This window comes from Falco peregrinus, chromosome 2, assembly GCF_023634155.1.
Source record: "Falco peregrinus isolate bFalPer1 chromosome 2, bFalPer1.pri, whole genome shotgun sequence".
NCBI lineage: Eukaryota > Metazoa > Chordata > Aves > Falconiformes > Falconidae > Falco > Falco peregrinus.
The window spans coordinates 17,528,130-17,555,860 of NC_073722.1; the positions used below are offsets into that span (position 1 = coordinate 17,528,130).

A 27,731-nucleotide genomic window follows, 5' to 3' on the forward strand; every position below is an offset into this window, starting at 1 on the left:
TACAGCTGTAGACCACATGACTCAATGGGATGGAAAAACTTTTTTTCCACTGTGACAGTGGTCAAGCACTAGCAGAGGCTGCCCAGAGAGGCTGTGGATTCTCCATTCTGAGAGATGCTCAAAACCTGACTGGACAGTCCTGGTCAACTTGCTCTAGTTGACTCTGAGCATGTCTGGGGAATGGATTAAACGATTTCCAGAGAACCCTGCCAACCTCAACTGTTCTGTGAGTCTGAAAAAAGAGCACGTGACAATAACTACTCAGAAATACCAATGCCCTGCTGCTATGCCTGTTGCTTAAAACAAAACAAAAAAAAAAAATCGCAAGAGGCTTCCGTAAGCGTTGTTAGGAAAGAGTAAAATAAGGGAGAGTTAAAATCAAAGACAAAAATAAGTAAAATGCTAGCAAGATCTCAAAACACAAAGCAGCAAAAAGCAGAAGCATAGCAAGCTTTATTCCATGACTTACCCTGACCATGTATGTGAGCAGTTAAGATGGAAATAACAGTTAAGGTTACACCACAAACCATACTCAACTAGGAACAGCTCCTGTTGCCTGATTTTCCTCTCTCCACACAGAGAGCCATAATCCCCCCCAAATCTTTCCTTGTGCCAGAACAAGGACACTAACTCTTTGTTTTCAATCTGCTCTACAGGACTCTCTCTCAAATTGCAATTCCTGTTGCTTTCTTGTGTTCTGAGTACTGTTCTTGCTTTTGGAAACTTGGTAAGTATTGAATAAGAAACTAAACAGGCATCCAAAGCAGGAAATGTTAACATTGTGAACTGGAAATCACATGCTTTTAAAGTTACACAGCAGCCTTAAAAATCCTCATGTTGTGACAGGCCTAAACTTAAGTTATTACCATCCTAGATTCTCAACTTATTAGGCCCTCCTTAGACTGTAAAGAAAAAAAAAATACTGTAAGCACTAGTAACAAACTCATACCCAGCCCAACAATGGGTCCCATATTTTCTCTGTGAGCTATTTCAGCTGACAGGATTACAGACACTGAAGATTAGAAAGTTCCCTTTGCAGAACTGTCTTTGCTTTCTAACAGGAAAAGAAAAAAATCAAAACAAAACCATAGTACTTATTTTAAGAAATACAAGCAGGAGGGATTATACCTCACTCTAAAAGAAAATTCATTCTTTTTCTACAGGGTAACAGTACTGAAAGCTCCGGTTCTGACAGTATGGAGGACGTAAGTCTTTATAAATTAATGTAATCTCACTAGTTCTAACATTTGTATTTAACTGTGGATTTTGGTACTGAACAGGAAAAAAACGACACAAGATTACTTTCTTTTCAATAGCAACCACAAGTGCCCCTTGAAGAGATTGGTCGCATCCTTAGATGCCTGTACCACAGGCAGATGTGCTGGTTAATCAAGTCCAAGTCTCAGGTAATTAACTGTTTGGTAGTATAATGGGACGTAAGACTGTAGGAAGCTCTAGCCGGCCAAGGAGCACACTGTCGGGGATATCAAGAGAGCAGCTTCTGAATGACAAACTACCACAGAAGGTTGCTGGGGAGGGATGCTATTAATCTTTGCAGCTCAAGGAGAATAATCCACTTTGCTTTTTACTTAGCAGACATGTATTCTATGGGACAACTGTGGTTTTTTTAATACAAAACACCTCAATTTGTAATCTCTTTGCAAGTTGAGGAAACTTCCTCAAAATTCTGCTGCTGTTTCTTAAATATTCTGAGTATTTGTCTGGGTATCCTAGTCCTTAGGGATAGATGGTCTCTTAGATATTTTTTAAAAAGTATTTCAGAGTAAGTTAAGAGACATAATGTAGGGCTGAAAAATAACACTTTCCCACACACCTAACTTGCATCAATGTACAAGCTAACATCACCCATATAAAGAAGTTGACCAATTTCCAGATGTGCCAAACAAAAACAAATGCCGCTACATTTGCTTACTTACAAACTTTCAAGACTGTAATTATGCAACAAATTTCAGGATACAAGTAAGCATCAAAACCTGTTTAGTAAGGTACTGGGCTACACATAAATAAGTGCATTATGTATAGCACGTGAAGATCAAACTCCAACTGAAAACTGTCTGACCAGAAAGCTTTCCTAAAAACACGACAATCAAAAAAACATATAGCCAAGTCCACTTTGCCTGTAAAAAAAAAAAAAAAAAAAAAAAGAAAGGCTTTAACAAAGGACTGGGGAGAACTGAAAAGATACTTTATAGAAATTTTTGCTTTCCAGGAATAATACACTGGTTATGGGAAACCGTGCAGTTTTTCCATCTCATTGAATATGGTACTTTCAAAATTGAAATTATTTTCTCCCGTTTTCATCTTTCGTGCTGTACATTATGTTAAGCACTTCATATGTAAACAGTAACGTTCAAGAAAAAAAGTCATGCTACTTTGACAAGTCACAGTACAGTCACCCTTGTTCTCAGGCATGACAAGCTGCACATTCATCTCCCATGAACTTAAGAAGGGTCTGCTCTTGCAGTCATTATTTCAAAACCAAACTAGCCAGGGGCCTTCTCTGCATAACATATTAACTGCACATTTAAGTAATTTAACTGCTATTAATTCTAACCTACTACTAATTCTAACCTTCCATTCTCTTCTTACTCTGCAGATAATTGGAAAACTATGAACATCTCCTGCAGAACACTGTTGCTTCTAGATAATCTTCCTTCCCACCTTTTGTCTCACTAGTGCACTGGAAACTGAGGATAACAAGCAAGTCCCGTTCCACATGCCCACCTCTGAAGCCAGTGTCAGTTACAGTGCACAGCTCTCTCAAACCTTGTCTGATTACTTGTTAAGCTTGAATAAATGCTGAGCATTTAATTTCTTAGCTGTCTTCATCTTTTCTTAAGAAAAAATATACCCCAAAATAGGATTATTTCAGTGATCCTGTTTCCAAAGACCAGGAGTAGAAAGGGAAAGGAATTCCTGAAGCTGGCAACATCTTTTGTCCATTCCAAGTTTCATTGGTTCTCTCAGGTCTTGATCTGGCCCTACTATATATTACCCAGTCTCCATACTATGCTGAAGACAGATTAATCAAAATAATTTCTGCCTAAGCCACCACTAGATCTTACATACAATTTGAAGAAAGTTTGTGTAAACCAAGTCTATGGAAGCTTCTACTGCAACAGAAAGCATTTATGCTGTTTTATTAATACCACAGAATAAATCAAATGTGGAGGAAGAGGTGAATTGGATTGGAAGGAAAAGTTAGTAACTCTTAGCATTACCTTTTGTTTTGAAAGGAACATACTAGTAAATTTACAAGACTCTCAGGGTTCCCTTTATAAATGCACATATCTTCCCCAGATTCAGCTAACTGGGACACAGGGGTGGTGTTGAAAAGGAGCAAGCCCTAAAATCATTCATTAGTTAAGCAGGATGTGGCCAACAGTCTCAATAATGCATGAGCATGTCACAGTCCTGTCACACAAGGTAATTCCAGACCATGACATTTATCACCACCCTGCTTCAACACACGGCTCAAAATTCATTAAGATCCCTTTCCAAGTCTCAGCCACAACTTTCAGCTGTTACTGTCACCAACTCTTGACATTACTACACAATTAACAGCAATTACACCTTGATTAAAAACACAGGGAGAAATGTCAGCAGCTGTTGTGCAGCTCTTGTTAGCAGCATGAATGCACAGAAGGTCCACATCAGCCTCCTGACTGCAAATTATGCACATTACCTAAACTGCAAAAAAAAAAAAAACCCAACCCATAATTTACAAGGTAATACTTTAATGCTGCTCTTTCCAGTGATCCTGTTTATGGCACGGTCTCCCCAACAGCTGTACTGCCATAAGCAGTGGGAAGAAAGGAACCTCAAAATCCAGCTCCCAAAATCAGTCACCAAGTTACATCCTCCAACAGTTATCTTTTTAGATACAGGCACTGTCAGACATTCAGTGTGAATACTGTAAATTAGAAAGCAATTAAATGTGAAAACTACTCTCTCAATAGAAAAACACTGAAAAGACATATTAAGTGAAACAACTTAGAAAAGAAACTTCACTTTATTATGCAGCACTTAATTCATCATTCAGGTTATCATCCTACAAGTCTCACTCACATCCCTTAAGGATTTATACTCCTGACAAGAAATCGGTGCAAAAATACAGAGCTGAAGTGAGCAGCCTCTGAACCACAACCAGTCAGAATTCCAGGGTCGTCATGCAAATCTGCAGATACTATGAAACAGCTGCAAATAATGAAGACAAAGCAAAACAAGGTAACAGCTCCACATTCATCTCATTTCTCACTAAGAAATCAAAAGCAGCAATCTGAAGTGTCTGAGAAAGCCTCTATTTGTCAGTGCCAAGCATTTCTGCCAGCTGAATTTCAAAGAATTTCCACTGAAAAGGACAACATCATCAGTTTCAAAGCTGGAAAATGTATTCTCCCCTCGGTGTCTGTTGGTTCCTCGTTTACATCACTCACAGCACTCAGGACCAGGATCTTCACTCCAGTGGGCTCCCCATTTCTCAGTCACAAGCTTAATGAAGTAGCTATGACTTGCATACAACTTGAGCTTCTCGCTGATATCAACCCACTTCACTACTCCAGCATCATCACCTGCTTCCAGAGGCAAGTTATCCATTGTCTCACCTGTTCACAAAACAAGAATTAGGACATGCTATTGCATCTTCTCTCCTGCTTTTCCTTCTTATATCTGATCAGTTCCACCCTTCCACATGGCTCCTTCACAGGCAGCAACCTTCAACTGCTTCTCAGAGAGAAGCCAATTAGGTTCCTCACTGATTCTGTGCCAGAAACCTTTTTCATACTTGCAATATTTTAAGGCAAATCTGAGTGGCAGAAGTGGTGTTAACTTCTAGGTTACCATCAGCAGCCTGACAAGTTACAAGAAATCATTATGACAGCATGTACTCACTACTGCAAGTTCAGCCAATCCCTCTAGCTTGGTTTTTGTTTGTTTCGCTAACATTTGACTGCTTCCTTTCTCAGGTACTCTTCTACAGGACAAACCAAATTCTAAAACTTTATATAAACTTAGAAAACCAGAATAATTAAAATTTTACTGAAGGCTCTAAAATAAGAAATAGCACTTAAAGAGGCATGCAGAAAAGCTTCTGAATTGCTCTTTGAAGTTTCTTACTCCGTTTCCAAAAACAGTCCCAAGACTTCACAGACAAACAACAGAAGAAATGCTTTTATAAGTACTACAAAATATATAATAGAAACAAAGACCAAAGGAACAGTATCGTCACTGTTTCTGGGGGCTGATAAATCAAGAACATGTGACAAGTGAAGCATCACCACTGGTATCTACTACCCAAAACAAAGGGGAAATGTTCACGTCAGAGTCTTCATGTAATGATGTCTCTGACACAAACAAGTTAGAGACACCTAATTAGACTGACTTACCTTAAAGGTGAGATATGAGAATCCAAAATAACAGATCAATCTAAGAACTACCAATGTATGCCCATTCCTACTGGGTTACAGAAATAAAGTGAGGTCCAACAATTAATCTGGCAGAATAATCAGGATAAAGTGTCTCAGAGCAATTACAACACCGAAACAATAAATGCAGTGAAAATCTGCCAGCAGCCACGCTCCTGAAGCACACACTAGCTACTAAAGGAAAAATAACAAAGGAAACTGACTAACCTTCCACCCCAAACTCATTAAAAAGGGAAATTAAGCCAACTCAAGAAATATAGAATATTGGACAATTCGTGTCACTATCTCCATACGAAGACACATGGTCCATAGCTTAGAACTAGCTAACGAATAAGTTTTCAGGCAAAGCCATATATTTCTTATTTCAAGACTGATGGAAACCAAAAAGGACTACCTGTCATGGCTGAACATCTTTGGAGACAAGAAACCCTCACGCCTATTGGTTTAAGTCCAATATTTTACACCTGACTTGCATGCTCCCCCAATTTCAGTCAGTCTCAGCCCAACACATATCCCAATTTCAAACCCACATGCAGAGCAAAAGCCAACGAAGAGCACACGTGGAGATACCCACCGGTTTCATCATGATAGTTCACAGCCTCTGTCTCCATCCAGGCATTATCAGTGTTACGAGGATCATCCACATAACCTCTGTACACCTAAGGCCCCAAACAAACCAAAACAAGCTCAGTGTCACAACAGACAAGGTGGAATCAATAAGAAGTTTGGTTTTTTTCTTTCCCTCTGGTACATTTGCCATTAAGAGTTTTCAAAAGTCCCTTCCATCTCCTACACCATGAAAACCCAAGTATCACAGCTTACTTTCATTTGAGCTACACTTTTTCAAGTTCCACACAGCTGAGAGTTACATGCATAGCTCAAGAGGCTATCACAAGAGAGACAGAGCTCACCACAAAGTGTTCCTGGCTGAACAGCCTGTGGAGCTGCTTCTCCAATTCTGCTCTCTCCTCAGGTGATTTCTGCAAGGAGTTCAAGGCCTCCTCCCCAAATTCTCGCTTCAGGGTAGCACTAATCTTCTCCCCTGGGTCCACCATCCCCTTGGGAGGCAGAGAAAGAAAAAAAGATTATTATCCCTCAGATTCCTCTTCTTTTTACTGTCCTTTGGCTCTTTATATATTGCATCCACCTGCATCGTACCCTGGACATGAGAGGAATTTTACATTTAGTTGTAAAAGCAAACATACACATCCTTCAAAACCTGCAATGAATTAAATTGTGCCTGCATTGAGCAAAAGGTATGGTCAGAATTAAATATGAATACCACCTTGCAATGCAGAAACAGCAGAAGGCATACCAGGTGATGCTTGGGCAAAGCTAATTCAAGGAGCATTTCTCCTCACCTCTGCAATATGAGGTCGTTCCTTAAAAAGCATGCTTTTAACACACGCACACCAGTTATTGCCTCATGGCTTTACCAAGCGGGGAAATGTCTACTGTCTCCAGAGCTTTGCTCTTACCCCTGGAATGGCCCACTCTCCACAGTCTCTCCTCTTGATAGCTACAAACTGTAAGATGTTTTTGCCAGTAACTGGATGAGCAATTTTATTGCCACTTCCATCCCTCTTCCACCTGCAGCAAACGACAAACAAGAACATTCTTTGCGACTTCCTCACACAAGGCCCTGAGAAACAGCAAGGTCACCTGTAGGGGCGGTGGGGGGAAGAAAGCAGCAAAAGAACAGTCATGGGGGAGGCTGGAGGGCACGGCACCAGCGGGTGCTGTGCGGCACGATCACAACCAAGGGCAAAGCACCGAGTTAGCTTTGCACACCTCTACCAACCTTCCTCAGCCAGAGGGGCAGAAACCACCCCAGAGGCACATTTCTGTAGCCACACTGACAGCAGCCGCTCCTTTGACAGCCACATCCAGCACATCCCACCAGGTGCAACACTCACAGAGCTGCACTTGTGCCTATCCATGGAGATAAGCATGCCTTCTGCTAGAACAGAACATGCATTCAGGCTGCAATACCTCTGACCCATGCACTCAGCACAGGGCCACAAACACCCATCATTGCCTTCAGTAAAGAATTAAGAACCACGTATAGTTAAAGCAAAAAGCTATCTCAACAAAGACAAAATAAAAACAACTTGTCTTTTACTTTCAAGGAACCAGCTCCGTAGCATTGGCAGCCTTCTGAAAGAGGGAAGTAAAATGGATTAGGGTGATTTTCACAATGGTTCTACCTTCAGCATGGCACTTCCTCGCTTGCACCTTTGGTAACTATACAATCTTTTCTGAATTTCTTTGTGCAAAACAGTTAACATGTATGCACAGACTCGGCTGGCAAAAGCACCATGAAAACAGAGCATACACTCACAAAAAGAGAGAAGCCTAACCCCACCTCCTCCTGCAAGATACTAGGCCAAGTTAGTATTTCTTACAGAGCAAAAGCAGGCACACTGCTTTTTTTTCACTGTTGACTGATTACAACAGAAAAACCTACTCCTGCAATTCAGCGTGCCTCATCTAAGGCCTTTTGGCGTATTAGTTATACAGTAGCACAGTACCACCTAATCCTGTCAGTTTTTACATTCATTAAAGATGATTATTTGTATAATGTATTTCTGCTGAATTATGCTTCCTGGGTTAGTTTTTAAAAAAATCTGTTTCCTCAGCATTTCAGAAGCTATTGCTTGACATAAGCAGTGAGTCCTTACTCTTCTCCACAGACAAAGACTAAAAAATTATGAAATTCATGTTCCACATGTCTATCTCCTTTCAGACATCCATATCTGAAGGGGCTTACACATTCAGAAATACACACAAAAGGCCTGCAAAAAGTATTAGCCTGTCCAGAGATGCACAGAAAAAGCAAAATGCATGGGTTTTTTTACTCTACTGCAGGGCACTTTTCAGCCACCTGTCCCTTACCTAGTTACAACAGGATCAGCAGCATGGTTTGGTCCCCAGCGCCCTAACAATCCTCTGCCTGTGAGGCCAGTCCTTCCTGCTGGATTTCTGAAATAAGTAGCACAGTACATTAAGCATATTTACTTCCCCACATTCAAAAGACACTCCAAGTATTCTAAAAAAGCAGCTTCAAAGAAGCTTAAATAACAGCAAATAGCAGCAACATACATCTGGTGCTACTATGTGCTTTAAAGAGCAAGAGCGCAAAGCATGCTTTTCTTCTTCATCAATGTCTTTTTGTGTTTGACAGTACAGGAAAAGGAATATACAAAATGGCTTTGTCATTTCCCAGATCTTGTCATGTGATACTCCTGATCAAGTGTTACTCTCACTGCGCACACATGCTTGTCTGGAAATTGAATCTAGTTTCCAAGACTATAGATGCACAGAGCATTCAATTACGCACAAAAGGCAGAAAGAAAAGATATTAATTTTAGATAAGATTACCCATCTGGGCTATGTCAGGATTTGTCAGTGGAAGGAAACGCCCTTCCACTCCACCACAGCACACAAATGGTACAAAAGTTTCAGAACCCAACAACTGGTCAAACTGTGGAAACAAGTAATTCAACAGACTGTTACTAACAGTTAGACTTCCTCTGTTCTCCAGTGTCACCACAATCCTGTTGTGGTAGTACTGGCTAACCTTTTAGTGCCTCTCTGCCACCCTTCTTCCAGGAAGAACTCTCTGGCCCTGAGGTCTCATTTTTCCTTTCTCTAGGGGACACTACCTTGATTTTGTTCTAGCAGATACCATGTATCAAAACCGACAGACCTGTAAGAGCTCCGAAACTACATCCCTGAAATGAATATGCAAACGAAAAAAACCACTCACCGGGGCCTCCCGTTTTCAACCACATACAAACCATTCAGACTCTTCCTTTCCACTTCTCCATCTCTCTCATTGAATTTGGGAGAAAAACCTTTATCACTGCATGGGAAAGAATAATTTAATATAGGTAAGTTATAAAATGCAGAACACTCCTCTGCCCTACAAAAGCTTGAAGACCAACCACCAGACTGGCAATACCCACCTGACCAACAAGCAGTTTTCACCACAACTTAAGCTAAATGCCCTCCTTTTCCTATAGGAAGCTATAAAGTCTCAACCTCTACCAATGACAGTCTCCCTGTACTTAGTTCTGCAGACATAAGCACACCCCTCTAAAGTATTTAACATTGCATCTCTCTAGATTTTTATTTAGCCAAAGTGTTTCAAAGGTGTTATTGTTAAGGTTAGAATCACAGAATTGTTTAGATTTGAAAAGACCTTTAAGATCATAAAGTCCAACTATTAACCCAGCACTGCCGAGTCCACCACTAAACCATGTCCCTGAGCACCGCATCTACACATCTTTTAAATACCTCCAGGGATGACTACTGCACCACCTCCCCAGGCAGCCTGGTCCAATGCCTGACAACCCTTTCGGTGGAGACATTTTTCCTAATATCCAATTTAAACCTCCCCTGGCACAACTCAAGGCTGTTTCCTCTTGTTTTATTGCTTGTGACTTGGGAAAAGAGACCTACCTCCACCTGCTTATAAGCTCCTTTCAGGTAGTTGTAGAGAGTAATAAGGTATCCCCTGAGCCCCCTTTTCTCCAGGCTAAACACCCCGGCTCCCTCAGCCGCCCCTCACAACACTTGTGCCCCAGCCCCTTCCCCAGCCCCGCTGCCCGGCTCTGGACACGCTCCAGCCCCTCAGTGACCCTCCTGCAGCGAGGGGCCCAAACCTGAACACAGGATTCCAGGGGCGGCCTCACCCGTGCCCAGTGCAGGGGGACGGTCACTGCCCTGGTCCCGCTGGCCACGCTGTTGCTGACACAAGCCGGGATGCTGCTGGCCCTCCTGGCCACCTGGGCACGGTGCTGGCTCATGCCCAGCCGGCTGCCCACCAGCACCCCCAGGCCCTTTCCCCCCAGGCACTTCCCAGCCGCTCTGCCCCGGCCTGGAGCGCTGCGTGGGGCCGGTGTGACCCCAGGGCAGGACCCGGCACTCGGCCTTGTGGAACCTCATCCAAGTGGCCTGGGCCCGTGGATCCAGCCTGCCCAGACCCCTCTGCAGAGCCTCCTGCCCTCCAGCAGATCAGCACCCCTGCCCAGCCGGGTGTTGGCTGCAGACTCGCTGGGGGTGCACTCGATCCCCTCGCCCAGATCACAGACAGAGACACGAACCAGGACCGGCCCCAGCGCTGAGCCCTGGGGAACACCACGTGTGCCCAGCCGCCAGCTGGATGTGGCTCCATTCCCCACCCCCCTTTGGGCTCGGCCAGCCAGCCAGCCTTTTACCCAGCCCGGAGCGCACACGTACAGGCCGCGAGCAGCCGGTTTCCCCAGGAGATGCTGTGGGACACGGTGTCAAAGGCTTTACTGAAGTCCAGGTAGACAGCACCCACAGCCTTTCCCTCATCCACTAAGTGGGTCACCTTGTCACAGAAAAGAGATCAGTTTCATCAAGCAGGGCCTGCCCTTCATACAACCCTGCTGGCTGGGCCTGATCACCTGGCTGTCCTGCACATGCCCATGTGATGGCACTCAAGATGATCTGCTCCATAACCTTCCACAACACAAAGGTCAGGCTGACAGGCCTGTAGTGCCAGATCCTCCTCCTGACTGTTCTTGTAGATGGGCACCACATTTGCTAAATTCCAGTCTTCTGGGTCCTCCCCAGTTAGCCAGGACAAAGGAGATATTAAGTACCTCAGCCTTTTCCTCATCTTTTGCCACTATGTTTGCCCCCACATCCAATAAAGGACAGAGATTCTCCTTAGCCCTCCCTCTGTTGCTAATGTATTTATAGAAACATTTTTTAATTGTCTTCTACTGCAGTATCCAGATTAAACTCTAGCTGGGCTTTCCCCTTCCAATTTTGTTCCTGCATAACCTCACAACATCCTTGTGTTCCTGCATAATCCTCAAAACAACCTCCAGAGTTGCCTGCCCCTTCTTCCAAAGGTGGTAAACTCTCTTCCCCCCCTCCCGCCCCCGAATTCCAGCCAAAGCTCTCTGTTCAGCCAGGTGGGCCTTCTTCCCTGCCAGCTCATATTTCAGCACATGTGGACACAGCCTGCTCTTGCACCTTTAAGATTTCCTTCTTGAAGAACACCTAGCCTTTCTGGACTCCTTGGCCCTTCAGGACTTCCTCCCAATGGACTCTGTCAACCAGCCTCCCAAGCAGGGCAAAGTCTGCCCTCTGGAAATCCAAGGTAGCAGTTCTGCTGAACCCCCTTCCTTCTCCAAGAACTGAAAACTATAATTTTGTGATCACTATGCTCAAGACTGCCTCCAACCACCCCATCACCCACAAGTCCTTGTCTGTTCACAACAGGTCCGGTGGGGCACCTTCCCTAGCTGACTCACTGACCAGCTATGTCAGGGAGTTATCTTCCACACGCTCCCGGAGCCTCCTAGACTGTTTCCTCTGTGCTATTTCCAGCAAACATCTGAGAAGTTGAAGTCCCCCTCAAGAACAAGGATTAGTGATCCTGAGACTTCTCCCAGCTGCTTGTACGATGTTCCATCTGCCTCTTCATCCTGGTTGGGTGGTCTGTAACAGACTCCCAGCATGATATATCTACCTTGTTGGCCTTCCTCCTGATTCATACCCATAAACACTCAACCCTATCTTCATCATTAAGCTCTAGATAATCCAAACACTCCCTAACCCATGGGGCTACCCCACCGCCTCTCCTTCCTTGCCTGTCCCTTCTTAAGATTTTATAGCCACCCATTGCAGCGCTTCAGTCATGCCAGTCATCCCACCACATTTCTGTGATGGCAACTATGTCAGTTTTTCTGCTGCACAATGGTTTCCAGCTCCTCCTGTTTGTTGCCTGTGCTGTGTGCACTGGTGTAGATGCACTCTGGCTAGTTAGAGAACACAGAAAGATGTTATCCACTGAAAAAATGAAAAAAAAGATTTTACTAATTAAAAAATTGAGCAGAAATGTTTATTACATATGATTTTTCAAAATTTCCAGCTAATAATCACAGATTTTTCAAGATTAGCTTAATGCTAACCTCCTATGTCCACCTCTGAAAACCGGTAGAGAAGCAGCTGTCTACATAAGCTTATTTCCTTTTCCAAAAGCAATTCCTCTCAAACCATTACAGATTTCAAACTACTGACTAGCTTCTACCACACATAATTAATTTAGGAAGTTACACTAATACCTAAAACATTACTCTGCATTTTCAAGTACTACCAACACCTACCAAAAGATTACCTGACACTTTTCCAACTATCCCTTGGCAAAACATCAGCCACCCTACGGAGCCTGAAGAGCAGTGTGCCTTGCAATCAGCAGAATACTAAATCAAATTAGGAGCAAGTAGAAGCACATGTTCACACAGCAATGGGAAACAAAGAAGGCAAGGCTGAAACCTCAAGTGCCACTGTCTTCTGATCTTTCTACACAGATGTGATAATGTGAAATGGTGATTCCTGTGTGTGCACAAGTTATACTGGATGCATGCATCTTTCTCACCAAGAAGCATATTACAGCATTCCTCGAGAGGAGAATATACACACAGAATCAATTAAAAAAATACACGTTCACAGAAATTAATCATGCATTCAACCTGTCACATTTCCTGGGTCAGAGTGCTCAAGTACTAAACTTCTACCTTAATTCTTTTCTCATCTTGCATTCAATCCATGGACAAGTAGATTATGAAAACGTTCTGCCAAATTCTTAGAGAATTAGATTTTTACTTAGCTCACAACACAGAGAAGCAGCGCTACACAGCATCAACAGCTGTCCATCATTCAAATTAACACTACTCTTATCTCAATCACCAGCTCAGTAAAATTATGTGTCAAAGACCTTCACAGCTATCCCAAACAATTCAGTTCCCTAACCACCATTCTTCTAGGTCTTGAATTTCACACGTCACTGTCTCACTTAAACTGATGATCTTATTAACTCAGCTGATCACTGTTTTCTGCTTCCATGTTCACAGGAGAAAAGAGCCACAATTTTCACTCACTTGATTTGGGGATCTGCCCAACTGGGTCCAGCCAAAACAGACATCGCAGTGTACTCCACAGGATTATAATCTTTCCACTCAACCAACCAGCCCACTTTATCTTTAGGAACTTGGCTACGCTCAACATGCGATCCTGGGTACGGCGAGGTAAGAGCTTTGCTGTGGTAGAACTTAACATTGTAACTGTTGAACATGTTAACAGGTTGAAGATGAGCCCAACAGTTCGCAGACGAGTTACTGAAAGAAAAAAAGAAAAAAGCACCTCATTCATTGGGCTTCAACCCTGTAATTTAATCCCAGATCTTCACAGTACACTACAGCAAGCAGAACAGAACACAAAACATCGCTCAGTAATACATCATTGCTTCTTTCAGACATCATGCAAATGTATACCGGGACAACAAATTCTGAATTTTATCTTCAGCTTCTTGAAGCAGAAGAGTATTCTGCTAGACACACATGAAGATTTCATAGCATGAGTGACAAGCTGAGAACTAAAACTGCCATTCTGTACTGTGTGGAACACTGACCAGTTGTTAACCATATACAAGGAACACCTCAGAGATATTTACCATAAATGCAGCAGAAAGGCCTGCTTGAGTATTAAATCTCAGTGCGGGCATTTCATCAACAAATCGGCCCAGCCTTACAAGAGTCCTGCTTCCACATCCAGTGGTAACGCAAGTAAAAACACGAATCAAGATATCCAAATGCCTGAGGAACACAGCTCCACAAGTTGCTGTGATCAACAACATATTATTTTGTACAATACTGAGCAGGATAACACATACCTTTTTCTTCAATTTCTAAGAAGGCCAGAACCATCAAACTAGTTAAAATAAAAAAATACTTGACATATTTAGTATTTTATTTTGCCATGGGTTTCAAAGAGCTGAAAAACTAGTCAACCATCAAATATTTAACAGCAGATTGGGTTAAAGCGCCTGATCACCAGCTCTTAAAAACTCTAGAAAGATTTCCTTCAACACACAAGGTGGCCTTCCTGTACTTTTTTTTTTTTTTAACTATTACAAAAATCAAGAGTATTCACTCTAGAAAAGATGCTCAAAGCTCAGTAAGGGACTGTAAGCTACAAGGGTATTCTAGAAACAAGATATTTATCAGTTCTTAGTGAAAACCTTTTTTTTTTTTTTATAAACAATAAGGAGTCACTTCAAGCATACAAGGAAATACATCTCTGCAAAAATACAACCAGGTTTTAATAACATCTGAGCAAGATGATGACGGGACCAATCAAAAAAGCAACTCATACACTATTAACCCTGTTATTTGAATATAGATGTGAATATTGGATTATAACTAGCAGAACAGACCAGGCTTTTTAAAAAACACCGGTTCCAGTTCTAAATTTCTCATTCATGCTATTAAATCTTCAGGTCCCTCTAGGGGGCTGGGTTCATCTTCAAGCTGAAGTTGAGAATTCCTTGGTCAGTTACAGCACGCGTGTTCAGCCACGTGCACTGCTGGGGTGATGCTCTCAAGAGCACAAGTCACCTCACAGATCACCTGAGGCTCATAACATCTTTAACAGAAGAGGGAGAAAGGCCACACTTGATAGGTGCCAACCTCCACATGCAGGTCAGTGTTACACCGCTCTTCTGGTTTTGAAAAAGCGCATCAGTCCAGTTTTAAAGACTGATGGTTATTCCTGTCATGTCCCAAAGGGACAAGCTCAGCTATGCAGCACATCCCACCCCAAGCCCCCGGGGGGCAAAACAGCCCTGAGGCCTTGGCCCAGCAACGAGGCAGCCCCTTGAGAGCGGGACAGCACCGCAACGGGACCAAAAGCCAGCAAAGCCCCCAGCTCAGGAACGCTCCGCGGCTGAGGAGCGCCAGCCCCAGCCTGGCAGGGCACGGTACCTGAGGGGAAAGCGGCACCGTTGAGCGCATCGGGCAGGCCGGGCGGTCAGCGCAAAAGCGAGAGAAAGCACGGCGGCTGCCCTCGTGAAACCGAGTGACGCTGACACCGAGGGAAACATCGCCGCCGCCACCGGCCCCGCCTCGGCTCCACGGGGCTGGGCTCGGGCACAGGCCTCCGGTGCGGGCGCCGGCCCCCCCGCCTGGGCAGGGCAGCCCGCTCCGAGCCACCGCCGCCCCAGGCCAGGCCAGGGAGCCGCCAGCCTCCTCCCAGCGTACCCCTGCCCGCCCAATAACCGCCGCCGCCCGTACAACCTCGCCCCTCGTCGGCCGGGCCGCCGCAACCGCGAGCGACGCCAGCCCGCCGGCTTGTCCCCGCCCGTGGACACGCCCCTCCCCAAACGCCGCGCTCTCATTGGCTGCGGCGGCCCTGAGGCGTGCAGCCGGCTGTTGCGCTCGGGTTGCTGCGCGGTGTCGGCGATCGCGGCGGCCGCCTCTCACGGGAGCCTGTGCCCGGCCGGGGCGGGGCGGGAGGGGCCGGTGCCCGCCGGGGGCGGGGCCTCTGACTGACGGGGCGGGAGCGGCGCAGGGCTCGGCGGGCGGCGGGCGCCCCCTGGCGGCGGCGGAGGGACGCGCAGCCCTACTGCGCCTGGCCGGGCCCCCACGGGCACGGCGCTGAGCCCCGCACCACCGCCCGCACGGGCCCGCCCCGCTCCCGCCCCGGGCCGCGGCGCTGCCTCCGCCGCTGCTGGGTCCGGCTCATTGCGGCGGGCAAAGGGCGCTCGGAGGCACAATGAATCCGTTTCTGGGCCTTCTCCTGTTCCTGGCTACGCTCGTCTACTCCTACCTGGAGGCTTTCGTGAAGCTCTTCGTCCCCGCCAGGAGAAAGTCCGTCCGCGGGGAGCTCGTGCTCGTCACGGGCGCCGGCCACGGCGTGGGGAGAGCGACGGCGCTCGAGTTCGCCCGGCGCCACAGCCGGCTGGTGCTGTGGGACATCAACAAGGTAACGGCGCCGCTCCTGGCCCGGCCCCGCGATCCCCGGGGCCGCGGGGCTGCCAGCAGCGCACCCCGGGACCCGCATCCGCACCCGCCGCCACCGGCTCCGGCTCCGGGGTTTGGCCCCGCTTGCGCCGGGGGGTGCGGGGCGCCGGGGCCCGCCGCCACCCCGGGCAGCCGCGGGGGGACGCGGTGCCCGGCCGCTCGGAGCCGGAGCCCGCGGGACCCGCAGGGAGGCCTCTGCGCTGAGCCGGGGCCGAGCCCGCTGCGGGCGGGCGCACGCACCCTGGGGACGGTGACGGCTCCGCCGCAAACGTTTACGCCGGCCCAGACTCCGCGTTTCGGCTGAACTGGCTGGAACGCCACAAGGGCCGGGCACGTGGCGCGGTCAGGTGCAAACACGCAGAGAATGTCGCGCAGCAGGTGGCAGTGGCTGCGCGGAGGGGTGTGTGGCTGGGAGCAGGGCGCAGCAAAGGTGCCTGGCACGGTGGCCCACAAACTCCGGAGGGGTTCATCGTGTCATCCTGAAGCTGCAAAAAAAACGAACCCACCACAAACAAAAAAACCCCAAGAGACTACTAGCATAAGGGGATGCGCAAATAGGGAGGATATTGTGTAATATTTTCAGTGTCCATTCATCCTACCCATTACAATTAAAATCAGACTTTGTGTATATGTGTGGTCATGTCCATCTTCACAAATGGTGCCGGGTTACATGGTATTAGACTGCCAGTGTGTAAAGGGCTGCTGCCGAGCGTTGTCTGTGTTCACTAGAATGGAGGAAGAAGGAAAAAAGAATAGTGAGTGAGTGGGCTTTGCTGCTGGGAAATAGGTTGTAAGGATAAAAAATAAGCAGGCATTGAAATACATTGCCCAGGGATGCAGTGGCTCCTGAAGATTTTAAGAACAATTTAGATGACGATAGAAGGTCAGAAACAGCATGATCCTCTTGATCCTGCTTTGAAGCAGAAAGATGGGCTTACTGTTTTTTCACTGTAATATAAAAGATGGACATTGCCACATGCTTTTCACACTACTGGTCACATCTAACACAAGCTCCAAAATGTTTAGTCAAATGATGAAATGCCTACACACTAAATGTGGCTGTATGAAAATAGCACCTTTGTATTTTGACAGTTTCCTGTCACAGGAACAATGCTCAGATCCAAAATATGAACTGATGCAACAATTCACACATGTTACTGAGGGAAAAAAAACCCTGCCTTTGTTTCCAGGGAGCAGTGCTTGGGCTCTGGCATTCAACTGGGAATCACAGGCCTTCACTGAGACTGGCAATGTCCACAAATGCATCTCAGTAAAGCATGTCCTCCATATCTATCAATAGCTGTTCTGGTAAGAAATGCCTCTCAGCTGTGCACTTTGGAGCACACCTCTCGTCTCACACCCAGTCTGTGAATACAGCAACGCACAGGCCCACTTTTCATACCTCAGGGGGGTGTGGGGTGTGTATGTCAGCTGGGCCTGTGGTTTATGAGCCCGGTTTATAGTCACAATGTCCGCCTGCTGGCTGTGAAGTCACCAAGCGCGCCCTTTCTGCAGCCGAGCTACGAGTGCTTCACCAAGGCAAACTCACTCTCGTTGCCACATTCCCTTTCCGACAGTCACTCTACACGGGTCCAAATTCAAGGTTGGAAAACTGGTCCTCCCACGGACCCTGGCTACAGCACTTTCCCTGGGTAGCCAGGAACTATCCAGGGGCTTGGCAGCCGCTAGGCAATCCAGACAAATCCATAGCCTCTAACTGGCCTGCTGTGGTGCCCGAGCAGCAACACGCGGGCAGGGTACAGTTGCACACACGTGTCTTTCTTTTCTGCCTCGTACAGCATGGCGTTGAGGACACGGCAGCAGAATGTGAAAGGCTGGGAGCCACTGTTCAAGCCTTTGTGGTGGACTGCAGCAAAAGGGAGGAAATCTACAGCGCTGCAGAGAAGGTAGGGGAGCAGGGGCACGTCCAAAGGCTTACCCAGAGCTGCTTGATTTTCAGAAAAGTCAGGAAAACAAGAAAAGAGGTCTTGTATGCAAACCGCGCCAGCCCCTGTAATCTTCCCATTTCTTGCGGCTTTCTGTACGAAGAGTGAAGTAGCACTTCGAGATTGCAGGCCGTCTCTTCCTCTTGTGAGGCTCTGGCATATTGCACCTCATTGCAGAGTTTGCTCCTTAGACTTCTGGCCCCTGAAGAAACTTCTGCCTTCTAGTTTCTTGAACAGCACGCAGGCAACACTGGGGACCTATGAAACACTTCACTGTCGGGGATATGGTCCAGCTGGTTCAGAACAGTCTGCCTGTCCATAGCCCCAGCTGTGACTACACAGAGCATACTGTGCCTGTGGGCAATGCCTGGAAGGCTACAAATACTAACAGTAATTAAGGGACAAGCATCAGCTCTAAACCAGGTGTCATGGTATCACTGCACAGTACCTACCACGTCTGGAAACGTGGCGCATTCTTACTCTCTCTCTCCCTAAAAGAAATGACACTAAGAGTTAAATTAGTTGTCATTTGTCTTCCTCAGCCTTGCATGTTTTTGACGGTGAATGACCCGCACATTTCTGGGTTCTTTCCTGTCCAAAAGGTGAAAAAGGACATCGGGGACGTCTCCATCCTCGTGAATAACGCTGGTGTGATCACAGCTGCCGACCTGCTCTCGACTCAGGACCACCAGATTGAAAGAATGTTTGAAGTCAACATTCTTGCTCACATGTGGGTAAGGGCCACTACCAGCTTCCTATCTATAGGTTTTTGGGAGCGTTGTTCAGGAGGCATATTTAGACTCTTTTCAGCTACCAGTGAATTACAAAAGCATCTTTCGGAAGCGTATAGCACAGGGGCACCCAGCTAGACTGACTGTTGGGAAACTTGACTAACCTCCTGCTGCTCTGAGCCCGGCCGAGTGTTTTCATTCTCTCTTTTCTCTGTGTGAGCCACCCGGCGACAGCCTCATCTGCAGCATGGGTTGGTCTCTGTCAGAGGTGTATTAGGGTTCCTCTTTGCAGCAGGTAGTTTGGGCACCTGCAGCTGAGCGCTGAGATCCTGCAGGTGGACGGTACACAGCTGAAAAACACAAAGCAATGTTTTTATCAGCTGACCTGCACAAAGGGCAGCCAGCACATGGCCCAAATGGCCAGTAAGCTGCAGGGCACAGCCAGGCCTGGACCCTCCCTGACTGCAGCCACCAGCCAGGCTGATCTCCCCGAGTGCTCCTCCCTGCACGGTTTGTACCTTGCTGTGTCACCACCTTCCCTCCCGGCTCCCTGAGCTACTTCCAAGCCCGTCTGCCATCAGTCCTGCCTCTCCTCTCTCATCTCTCTGCAGACTTTCTCACAGCTTTCTCCCAGCAGTCTGAGTTGAGGTGACACAGCCGGGGCCTACCAGAGCTGAGCCTTGGGTCCTCAGCATGCCCACAGCTGACCCCTGAGGCAGGGCACATGCCCACAGGGGTTACAGAGTGGGACGGTTTCAGCCCTTAAGGACTCCTTGTTTGTGGCAAGAAAAGAGAAGCTACAGGTTGGCAAGTGTTGTATTCTGTGTGCTGGGGTGAGACACTGGCAGCATTGCTGCTGACACCTGAAACCTAGAAAGCAGCCTAGGAAAGATGTGCAAATCAGCTTCTATTTATAGCAGAGTTCCTGAAACATTCCTGCTTGGAAAACAGGTTCCCAGTTGTGCCAGCTGAACGGAGAACAGGGGTGTCTGTGGCTGTCAGAATCAGAGGTGCTGTGCAGCACATAGCATTAGCATTAGTTGCTTTATTAATCATAGTCAGGGTCGGTGCTGAATATGCCTAACAAAACATTGTTCTTTTCCACCTTTCCCCCCCGCCCCCTGCATTTTTGCCTCTTGGTTTAAATGACTTTCAAGACCACGAGAGCTTTTCTGCCAGCCATGATGAACAACAACCATGGTCACATTGTCACGGTGGCTTCGGCAGCAGGCCATTTTGTGACTTCTTTCATGGTGGCTTATTGGTAAGTGATTTTAAAATCAGCTCTCTTCATGTTATTTTTAATTGCGTCTTCCCCATCAGTAAGCACAGCGCACCCCAAACCATCTTGCCACTGGGTATGGTACGTCCAAAGACCCTGCTGAGGAGGAAGGAAGCACACCAGCCAGCACTTAAGGATGCCTGGAGGTTCTGCCCGATTTGCTCATTAGGTCTGACTGAATCAGGAGCAATGGTGTAGGAACAGTCATGAGACACACCAGCTAATGAAAGCTTCTCCTTTTTTCCCTCCCTCACCGATGCAGACTTTTGCTTAGCAAAAAAGGTATCCTCTTCCCTTCTCCTTCTTGGAAAGCAGTGCTCCTGTGAGTTCTTGTAGTGTTGTGAAGTAAAACCCTAGTACGTAGATTTTGATCTTTCTGCTGTTGTGGCTGTGACGGTAGTGTATAGAAATGCTTCTGCCATCATGACATAAGGTTAATTTCTGACTCTAGAATTACCTGCCAGAAGGTAGAAGACGTAATTATGCTGTGTTGTGAGCAACCTCACTGATGGAACTGAGAGGTCAATAGAGGTCAATACGCGGCCTGTTTCTATGAGAAGCACTTGAATCCGGATGCGTGAACAGAAACACTGTTAGACTGCACAGCAATTCTGCGTGCCACCTAGCCCTCTAAAGAGCAGCTCCAGGCAGAGCAATCTTCTCCTGGGAACACGCATTCTTACAGAGTCACTCACCGTTTGCAATGGGAGAGCTCCTGAGCCAGGGATTTTACTGGGATTACACTGTCCAAATCAATAGCAGTCCATACCCCGATTCTCTGGCCCTGCTTTCTTTTGGAGTTGGCTTATACTCCTGGCCCGCACCAATTTCTGTGGCAGTATGTTCCTCAGTTTTTTTGCACATGTAATACTCTGTTCTATTTCAAAACTCACACACGACTGTCACAAGATGCTCCTGTGTGGTACAAGAAGCAGTAGAGGGTTGTTCTCTATTTCTGCTCTGCCCACCCTTCTGAAGTGTACAGCCTCTGGGTGCGCTCCTTCTGAGAATCTTCTCACATGGGAAAACGGGCAAGTCCATAGATTGATGCACATTAGCTATCATTTTCTAAGAATTCCTGACATTTGTCTTGTCTGTTCACCACTGAGGCAACTTCTTCTGAAAGATGCCCACTCTGCATTCCAGAACTACTTCCCCAAGCAGCAATATCTAATGCAGCACTACCCTCTGGCACAGGGAAAGTTAGAACTATCCCCTGCCCTGTCTGTCTGCTGGATTACATTTTCTTGCCTCCTATTTGCAGTTGTAGAAAGCTAGAAATAGTATTTCTGCCTTCTCAATTGTGCTTTTCCCTTCCCGCAGTTCAAGCAAGTTCGCTGCAGTTGGATTTCATAAAGCTCTGACAGAGGAGCTGTCTACCCTGGGAAAGGATGGAATCAAAACTACATGTCTTTGTCCCGTTTTTATAAACACGGGCTTTGTCAAAAACCCCAGTACAAGGTAACTACCAGAACTCTGCCTCCCTGTCCTTCCTTCTCTGCATCAAGGCACTACATATTAGCCCCAGCTGTAGACCTTGCTTTCCAGCTGACTGTAGGAAGCTGGAGATAAACGTTTGTATAGCACCGGCTAAGGAAAATGTGCGCTGCCATTTCACATGCATAACGGTTGCATTTGAATTACCTGAGTTTGTGCGTAATTGAAGCACTCTACATTAGCTAGTACTGCCCCTGTTGTACCGCTGTAGCTCTTACACATATGTGTTCTTGTCTAGGCTTGGAAAGATTCTGGAGGTTGACGAAGTTGTAGAGGCCCTGATGGAAGGAATACTGACCAACCAGAAAATGGTTTTTGTCCCATCACAACTAAACATTGCTTTACTTTCTGAAATGTAAGTAGTAAAAGAAAAAAAAAAAAGGGGGGGGTGGGAAGACACGTATTAATGCTAAGTACCTGAGTATGTAAGTATCTAACTTTTAACATCTGATTCAAGATTAAGTTTTATTTTATGCATTTTGCAGCCATGGTAGTGAAAGATAATGGTTTGGCGGCATAGCAAACCCTGGAATGACAGCCAGAAAGCAGTTCACCTTCAACGCTATCCCATATTTTTTTTATTACCTTCAGCATTGTATACTGGCATACCTCCTAAATATTTTAGTATGAGAGTAACACGTAACAAGGTAATGAAACAGCAGTGGTTCTTTATAATGGCAACAGCAGACACCGTACACAAAGATTTTTTTGAGCCCTCGCATAGATACTTGTGATCCACTTTCTACAGCTAATGATATTCACCTGCTCTGCATGCTGATACGGAGGGAGTGAGAAAACAAAGAGAACCCTTTTTTTTTTTACAATGCCATTTCCCTTTTGCCTGCAAACAACGCTTTCTCTGAAACAGCAGCCTCAGAGAAGTTCCAGACAGAGCTGAGGACCTGCTGCTCATTAGTGTTTGTTTCTTCATGTCAACGCCAAAGACTGAGGTCACAGAGGCTGGGAAAATTGCTTTAAGTGGGCTCTATTGCTTCTCTCTGCCACGTAAAGCAAGATTTGTGCTCTCACACGTATTTAATATCCAGGGAGACTGCTCTGCTGAGGAGACATTTTTACCAGAGCTCAGGTTCCAAACCTGTAATTCACATCAGAACAACTAAATTAAGTTTTCTATTAACTTCCGCGGTATCTCATGAAACACGTGGTAATTTCTTGTTTGCAAAACCTGACACCAGACAGTGGGAAAAAGCTTTTAAGTCTTTTTGCATCTCCAAGAGCTCCACGCTGACAGTGCAAGTCTGCAGAAGCATAGACAAGTCAAACCTAAAGCTGTCAAAGCCCTTACTTGGCCTTTTTTCTTAATGTGGGGCAGGGGTACCTAACAAGACATGACTCATAAAAAATCCTAGTAAAGGAAACTGCACCTCAGTTTTAACATCTCATCCTTCCATAGGCCTGCTGCTTTTCAGAGTATAAACCCCTCAGTACATACCTGTCCCTGTTCAATATCAAACCTACCTAGATCCTGCAACAATATTGCAACCCCAATACTGCTCAGTAGATACATATACCTGGCCTTGGAACTGTCATAAAAGAAATGGGTGGGACTGGAATTAAACTAGAAAGAGACTGATGAGGGCTACACATTCTCTGGAAATAATGGCCAGGTTAAGGCTTTGTCTCAGTCTTTGTGTGTGCATGCATTCTGCTCCCAGACCAGCTATTCCCTCACCTGCAGTGCCACTTTTCCCTGTAATTTAAGTTCCTTAAGCCAGATTTAATTTCACATTATTATCTCTTCCAGGTTGTTTCCAGAACGTGCCCTGGATCTTCTGAAAAAGATGACCAATGCCAAGTTTGATGCAGTTGTTGGGCAGAGAAGCACCCAGTGAAAAGCAAAACTTGATTCTCATTTCCCAGTGGCATGAGTGAAACCCAAACATGTGCTGAGCGTAGCTCAGCTGGTTTGATTCAGAGCAGAACTAAGACAGATGCTTCCAGGCCATTTCCAAGCACAGCTAAGGGTTTATCCCACACCTGCAGTAGGGACATACCTGCGTAACATGAAGCGTTAACAAAGCAGAGATGCAGCTCTAGAAGTCTAAAGGGCTGCTTTGGCTGTGTGTGTTGCATCGCCTCGATCTCCAAGTGCTGAGGCAGGTGGGGATTCTCTCAAAGCTCATCTTTGAGACAGCACCACTGTCTACTTGAGCACAAAGGGATTGCCTGCAACTATGTTCATATGGCCTCATCCCTGAGCAAAAGCATCTTGGAGGAAGCAATTTATAGAGGAGGTGGGTGGCCTGTTTCACCTCAATCGACCTTTTTAAATTTTAAAAAATGTGCTCTAATGAACGTTCAAGAGTTTCATGTGCTTTGTAGCGAGTACCTGAAATAATACAGCCTCGTTTGTAGTGCAATACCCAATTACACTGATTATCAATTATGCATTTACACCATCAGCATTCCTTATTCCAAATAAATACAGTTCTTTAACCCAAAGGTGTCTCTCAACAATGAAAGTGGCAACCAGGTCCAAGGAAGGACAGTGGAGCAGGTGCCGCAATGGTGAAGGGGTCAGGCAGAATCTGCCGACAGGCAGGTCAGGCCGCAGGGACGAGGCAGGTCCCCGGTCACACCGGCAAAGCACATCGGGATCAGTGAGGTGCAGGGCCAGGCATGGCACGCCGGCAGCACAGCCCGTGCGGGTGGCAGGTGGCAGACGGTGCATGGGGGAAGGTTCCACCTGAGCCACCTCACAGCTCCTCATCACAAGCTGGCAGCCTGCTCTGACAGGGCCCACCCCGACCAGCAGGTTAGGCCCCCAAAGGTCTTTGGCCTGTGGTACAAGAGAACAGCACCTGATGACACACGGGTCAAAGACCCCTTCAGAGCACAGATTATCTTTCCACCTACTTGTGCAACTCCTGACTGTGCCAGGCCCTTGCTGGCTCACAGCCATGTGAGGGAGGCCTCAACATGCTGCTGGAAACGGGTGGCTTCCAGCAGAATCCATCCCACTCACCTGAGCATTTCATGTTGTTCTGTAAACTGAGGTTCTTCAGAAAAGGGAAAGCCTTCATCATACAGCTTCTCCTGCTCTTAGGTGGCAACAGGTAGGAGTTTGTGCTGCTGGCAGCACAGATGGCAAAAAATGGTTTCTTTTTTGCTCGTGGAACAGTACATTCGGGGTTTGTCAAAGTAAGAAGTTCCCAGCTTGGGATCTTCTGCTTCTCAGTGCAAAGATTCCTGTAGCCAAGATAGGAAAAGAAAGAAGGGGTTTGCAAAATTCAGAGCATAAAAAAAAGTTTTAAAGCCAATTAAAGGACAGTTTGGCACAATTGCCATTTAAAATGAAAGCCAAATTGCGTGTTTTGTGGTGGCCCTGCCTGTCTTCCCCACCCCCCACCCCTTCCTTTTTTTTAGTTAGTTATTGCCTTTTTGCTAAGATGACAGTCCTGTTACATGTGAGACGCTTGAAGCCAGAGCACATCTGTTTGGCTTTTTCATTACGTTCAGTTCCACCTATTCTTACCTACTGAGGAGTCAAAAGACGTGAAAATAGTGATGATTCAAAAGCCCTGTCAGAAGGAGCAGCATACTGGCCAAAATATTTGTCCGTACCACTGATACCCAAAGGCTAAATCTCTACTTTATTTTTCTGTAAGTATTTGACAATTGTCTCTCATATTGCTAGCAAACACTGTTAGAACTTTCCACTCAGCTTAGCTTCTCCGAGTACATACCTTTTACATTTCTGCTATTTCATGGCTTAAATCTTTTTTCAAAGAAAGGGTACAGTACAATCCAATGATTCCGAAGAAAAAGCTCAAAGAGACCCAAGACAGACAAGTCCACAATCTGATGAGTAGGCCCTCTTCTCAGACAGGGGAAGGACTGGCTCCAGTAGGACACATCAGGAAAGACATTTGGCTTCTCTGGGCCCAGTATTCTTAATAGCCCTGAGCATCACTCAGGTTCTGATGGCAGCATTAAATTGGAAGACAAAACACATCTGGGGAATAAGCACTCTCCTGCAGAGCATGTTGCTCAGCACAATTGCACCTAAGCAAAGGGAGACCCTGTTCACTTCTAGCTTGCCAGATCTAAACCAGTCTCTCAGCTCAAAGGAATTAATCAGGCAGCACAACTTGTGCTCTACTCCACATGCAGCTACAGTTCCTCTGTCTCTCTGGCTACAAGTCTTCTGCTTGGCATAAAGAAACAGACACAAAAGGAAGGATTTAAGCCTTCTCCTCCTGAACACCAGTGACAGAATTGAATCACCAAGCCTCCCAGGCTCCTCAGTTCTCTTTCTGGCCACAACAGAGAACTGAAGCTCATCCCAAAGTCTGGTCATTATGGGTGCCTAGCAGGAGCCAATGCAAGCAAGCTTCATACAGGCACCTACATTTGTACCAAATTTGAAAAGCAATACTTCACACCCTGGCTTAGGACACATCATGAGCCAGGTTAGTGATTTCAGCCTCATGCTCTGCCTCCCTCTGAGGCATCTCTTGGAGTCGGTGCTTCCCCACCTCATGCATCTTGGCCACGGCACTGACTGGAGCCCTGTGCCAGGAAAATAACAGCACCGCTGAGCTGTGTAATTAGGGTCTGGCCCAAACACTGATGTGTTAATTAAGAACAGAATGAAGTTTAGAGAAAAGTAGGAAGTGCTTAGCTCCAAATCTCTTCACTATAGTCAACCCAGTCTCCTGCATACAAGATGAGTAACAGGGCAGCTAAAGCACCAGGACAAAAATATCCTTTTCAACAACTCTGTTCTTAACTGGAGACTGATTAGAACATCAGAGGACAGATGTTCATTCTTCACTCTTCCCCTAGCAGCTCACAAATATCCTTAAGTTATGAACGTGAGCTGGATATATCCAGTTTTCTAACCGAAAGCAAAGGAATAAGCTCAGAAATCCTTTTCAAATAAAACCATGAAGTTATATCTTTATTGCTGGATGAATCACCTAAAACTATTTTCTCCATTTCCTATAAGCACCCCTGTTTGGGTTAAGGTTTGGCATGCCCCATTACACAGACCCATGTCCAAGTGTGAGTTGTGCATTTTAGATTCAATTAGATAAGTATGATCCAATTCACGCAGTCAATGCCATTTTCCAAAGGACCTGAGGAAACTAAACATCTGTAGCATAAGATGGAAGGCCTGGCTATGGATAACTAGTTACAAGACAGAAAAAGAGGGAACAGCCAGCAGAGTTCACCTGTGGAGTCCCACGAGCTGAAAGGACATGTGCCATTTGGCTTTGGTCAGGTGACCTGAGAGAGGAAGGTAAGTGACAAAGTCTGCTGACAACACACAGGTAAGGTATTCAAAGGAAGGAAGGAAGGACAGACGGACAGACTTGCACTCACCATGAAGATAACTGCCCAAGGACCTCATGAGACTGAGCAAATGGGCAGTCACACAGCAGGATTCGAGACAAAATTACAATACAGAGTTAAAGGGAGCCCCAAGGTGGTTTTGCCAGTAACTGGATGAGCAATTTTATTGCCACTTCCATCCCTCTTCCACCTGCAGCAAACGACAAACAAGAACATTCTTTGCGACTTCTTCACACAAGGCCCTGAGAAACAGCAAGGTCACCTGTAGGGGCGGTGGGGGGAAGAAAGCAGCAAAAGAACAGTCATGGGGGGGCTGGAGGGCACGGCACCAGCGGGTGCTGTGTGGCACGATCACAACCAAGGGCAAAGCACCGAGTTAGCTTTGCACACCTCTACCAACCTTCCTCAGCCAGAGGGGCAGAAACCACCCCAGAGGCACATTTCTGTAGCCACACTGACAGCAGCCGCTCCTTTGACAGCCACATCCAGCACATCCCACCAGCTGCGGCTCGGCACATTGCGACCCCTCGCAGCGCCGCCACTCCGAACCGCCGCCGCCGCCGCTCGTACACTCGCCCCTCGTCGGCCGGGCCGCCGCCAATCGCGAGCGACGCCAGCCCGCCGGCTTGTCCCCGCCGTGGACACGCCCCTCCCCAAACGCCGCGCTCTCA

At 46.5% G+C, this 27,731-nt stretch overlaps 2 protein-coding genes and 1 long non-coding RNA gene across 6 annotated transcripts; 2 read left to right on the top strand and 1 right to left on the bottom strand.

Moving 5' to 3' along the window:
• Window positions 1–555: 555 nt before the first annotated feature.
• Window positions 556–3,868, top strand: LOC114013812 (uncharacterized). The gene is made up of 4 exons (XR_008745632.1): window positions 556–727; window positions 1,164–1,205; window positions 1,317–1,406; window positions 2,618–3,868. It is a non-coding gene; the product is annotated as an uncharacterized LOC114013812 (long non-coding RNA).
• Window positions 3,869–4,014: 146 nt separating this feature from the next.
• Window positions 4,015–27,618, bottom strand: NUDT9 (nudix hydrolase 9). Of its 4 annotated transcripts, XM_055794974.1 has the most exons (11): window positions 27,461–27,618; window positions 27,091–27,250; window positions 24,724–24,951; window positions 19,127–19,270; window positions 13,367–13,603; window positions 9,214–9,309; window positions 8,340–8,426; window positions 6,923–7,034; window positions 6,356–6,502; window positions 6,019–6,103; window positions 4,015–4,625 (listed from the first exon to the last, which is right to left on the bottom strand). In XM_055794974.1, the coding sequence occupies exons 4-11, from the start codon at window positions 19,159–19,161 to the stop codon at window positions 4,450–4,452; spliced, it is 975 nt and encodes a 324-aa protein (XP_055650949.1). In that variant the 5' UTR covers window positions 19,162–19,270; window positions 24,724–24,951; window positions 27,091–27,250; window positions 27,461–27,618; the 3' UTR covers window positions 4,015–4,449. The 4 variants fall into 4 exon arrangements, with proteins under 4 accessions (XP_055650949.1, XP_055650950.1, XP_055650948.1 ...); XM_055794975.1 differs by lacking the exons at window positions 24,724–24,951; window positions 27,091–27,250; window positions 27,461–27,618 and having other exon boundaries at window positions 19,127–19,289; XM_055794973.1 differs by lacking the exons at window positions 19,127–19,270; window positions 24,724–24,951; window positions 27,091–27,250; window positions 27,461–27,618 and adding an exon at window positions 15,560–15,726.
• Window positions 15,980–24,204, top strand: HSD17B11 (hydroxysteroid 17-beta dehydrogenase 11). The gene is made up of 7 exons (XM_055794977.1): window positions 15,980–16,247; window positions 18,085–18,192; window positions 18,834–18,965; window positions 20,120–20,226; window positions 21,568–21,705; window positions 21,980–22,096; window positions 23,507–24,204. Exons 1-7 carry the CDS (start codon window positions 16,038–16,040, stop codon window positions 23,592–23,594), a joined length of 900 nt encoding a protein of 299 aa, XP_055650952.1. The 5' UTR covers window positions 15,980–16,037; the 3' UTR covers window positions 23,595–24,204.
• Window positions 27,619–27,731: the final 113 nt, after the last annotated feature.

Coding starts and splice junctions, on each gene's coding strand:
- NUDT9 (XM_005230093.4), bottom strand. CDS start 15,366: ATGTTTCCCTCGGTGTCAGCGTCACTCGGTTTCACGAGGGCAGCCGCC. Junction 6,104..6,355: donor TCAGCCAGGAACACTTTGTG/GTGAGCTCTGTC, acceptor TTGGGGCCTTAG/GTGTACAGAGGTTATGTGGA. Junction 4,626..6,018: donor GAACTATCATGATGAAACCG/GTGGGTATCTCC, acceptor TTTTGTGAACAG/GTGAGACAATGGATAACTTG.
- HSD17B11 (XM_055794977.1), top strand. CDS start 16,038: ATGAATCCGTTTCTGGGCCTTCTCCTGTTCCTGGCTACGCTCGTCTAC. Junction 21,706..21,979: donor GTCAAAAACCCCAGTACAAG/GTAACTACCAGA, acceptor GTTCTTGTCTAG/GCTTGGAAAGATTCTGGAGG. Junction 22,097..23,506: donor ATTGCTTTACTTTCTGAAAT/GTAAGTAGTAAA, acceptor TATCTCTTCCAG/GTTGTTTCCAGAACGTGCCC.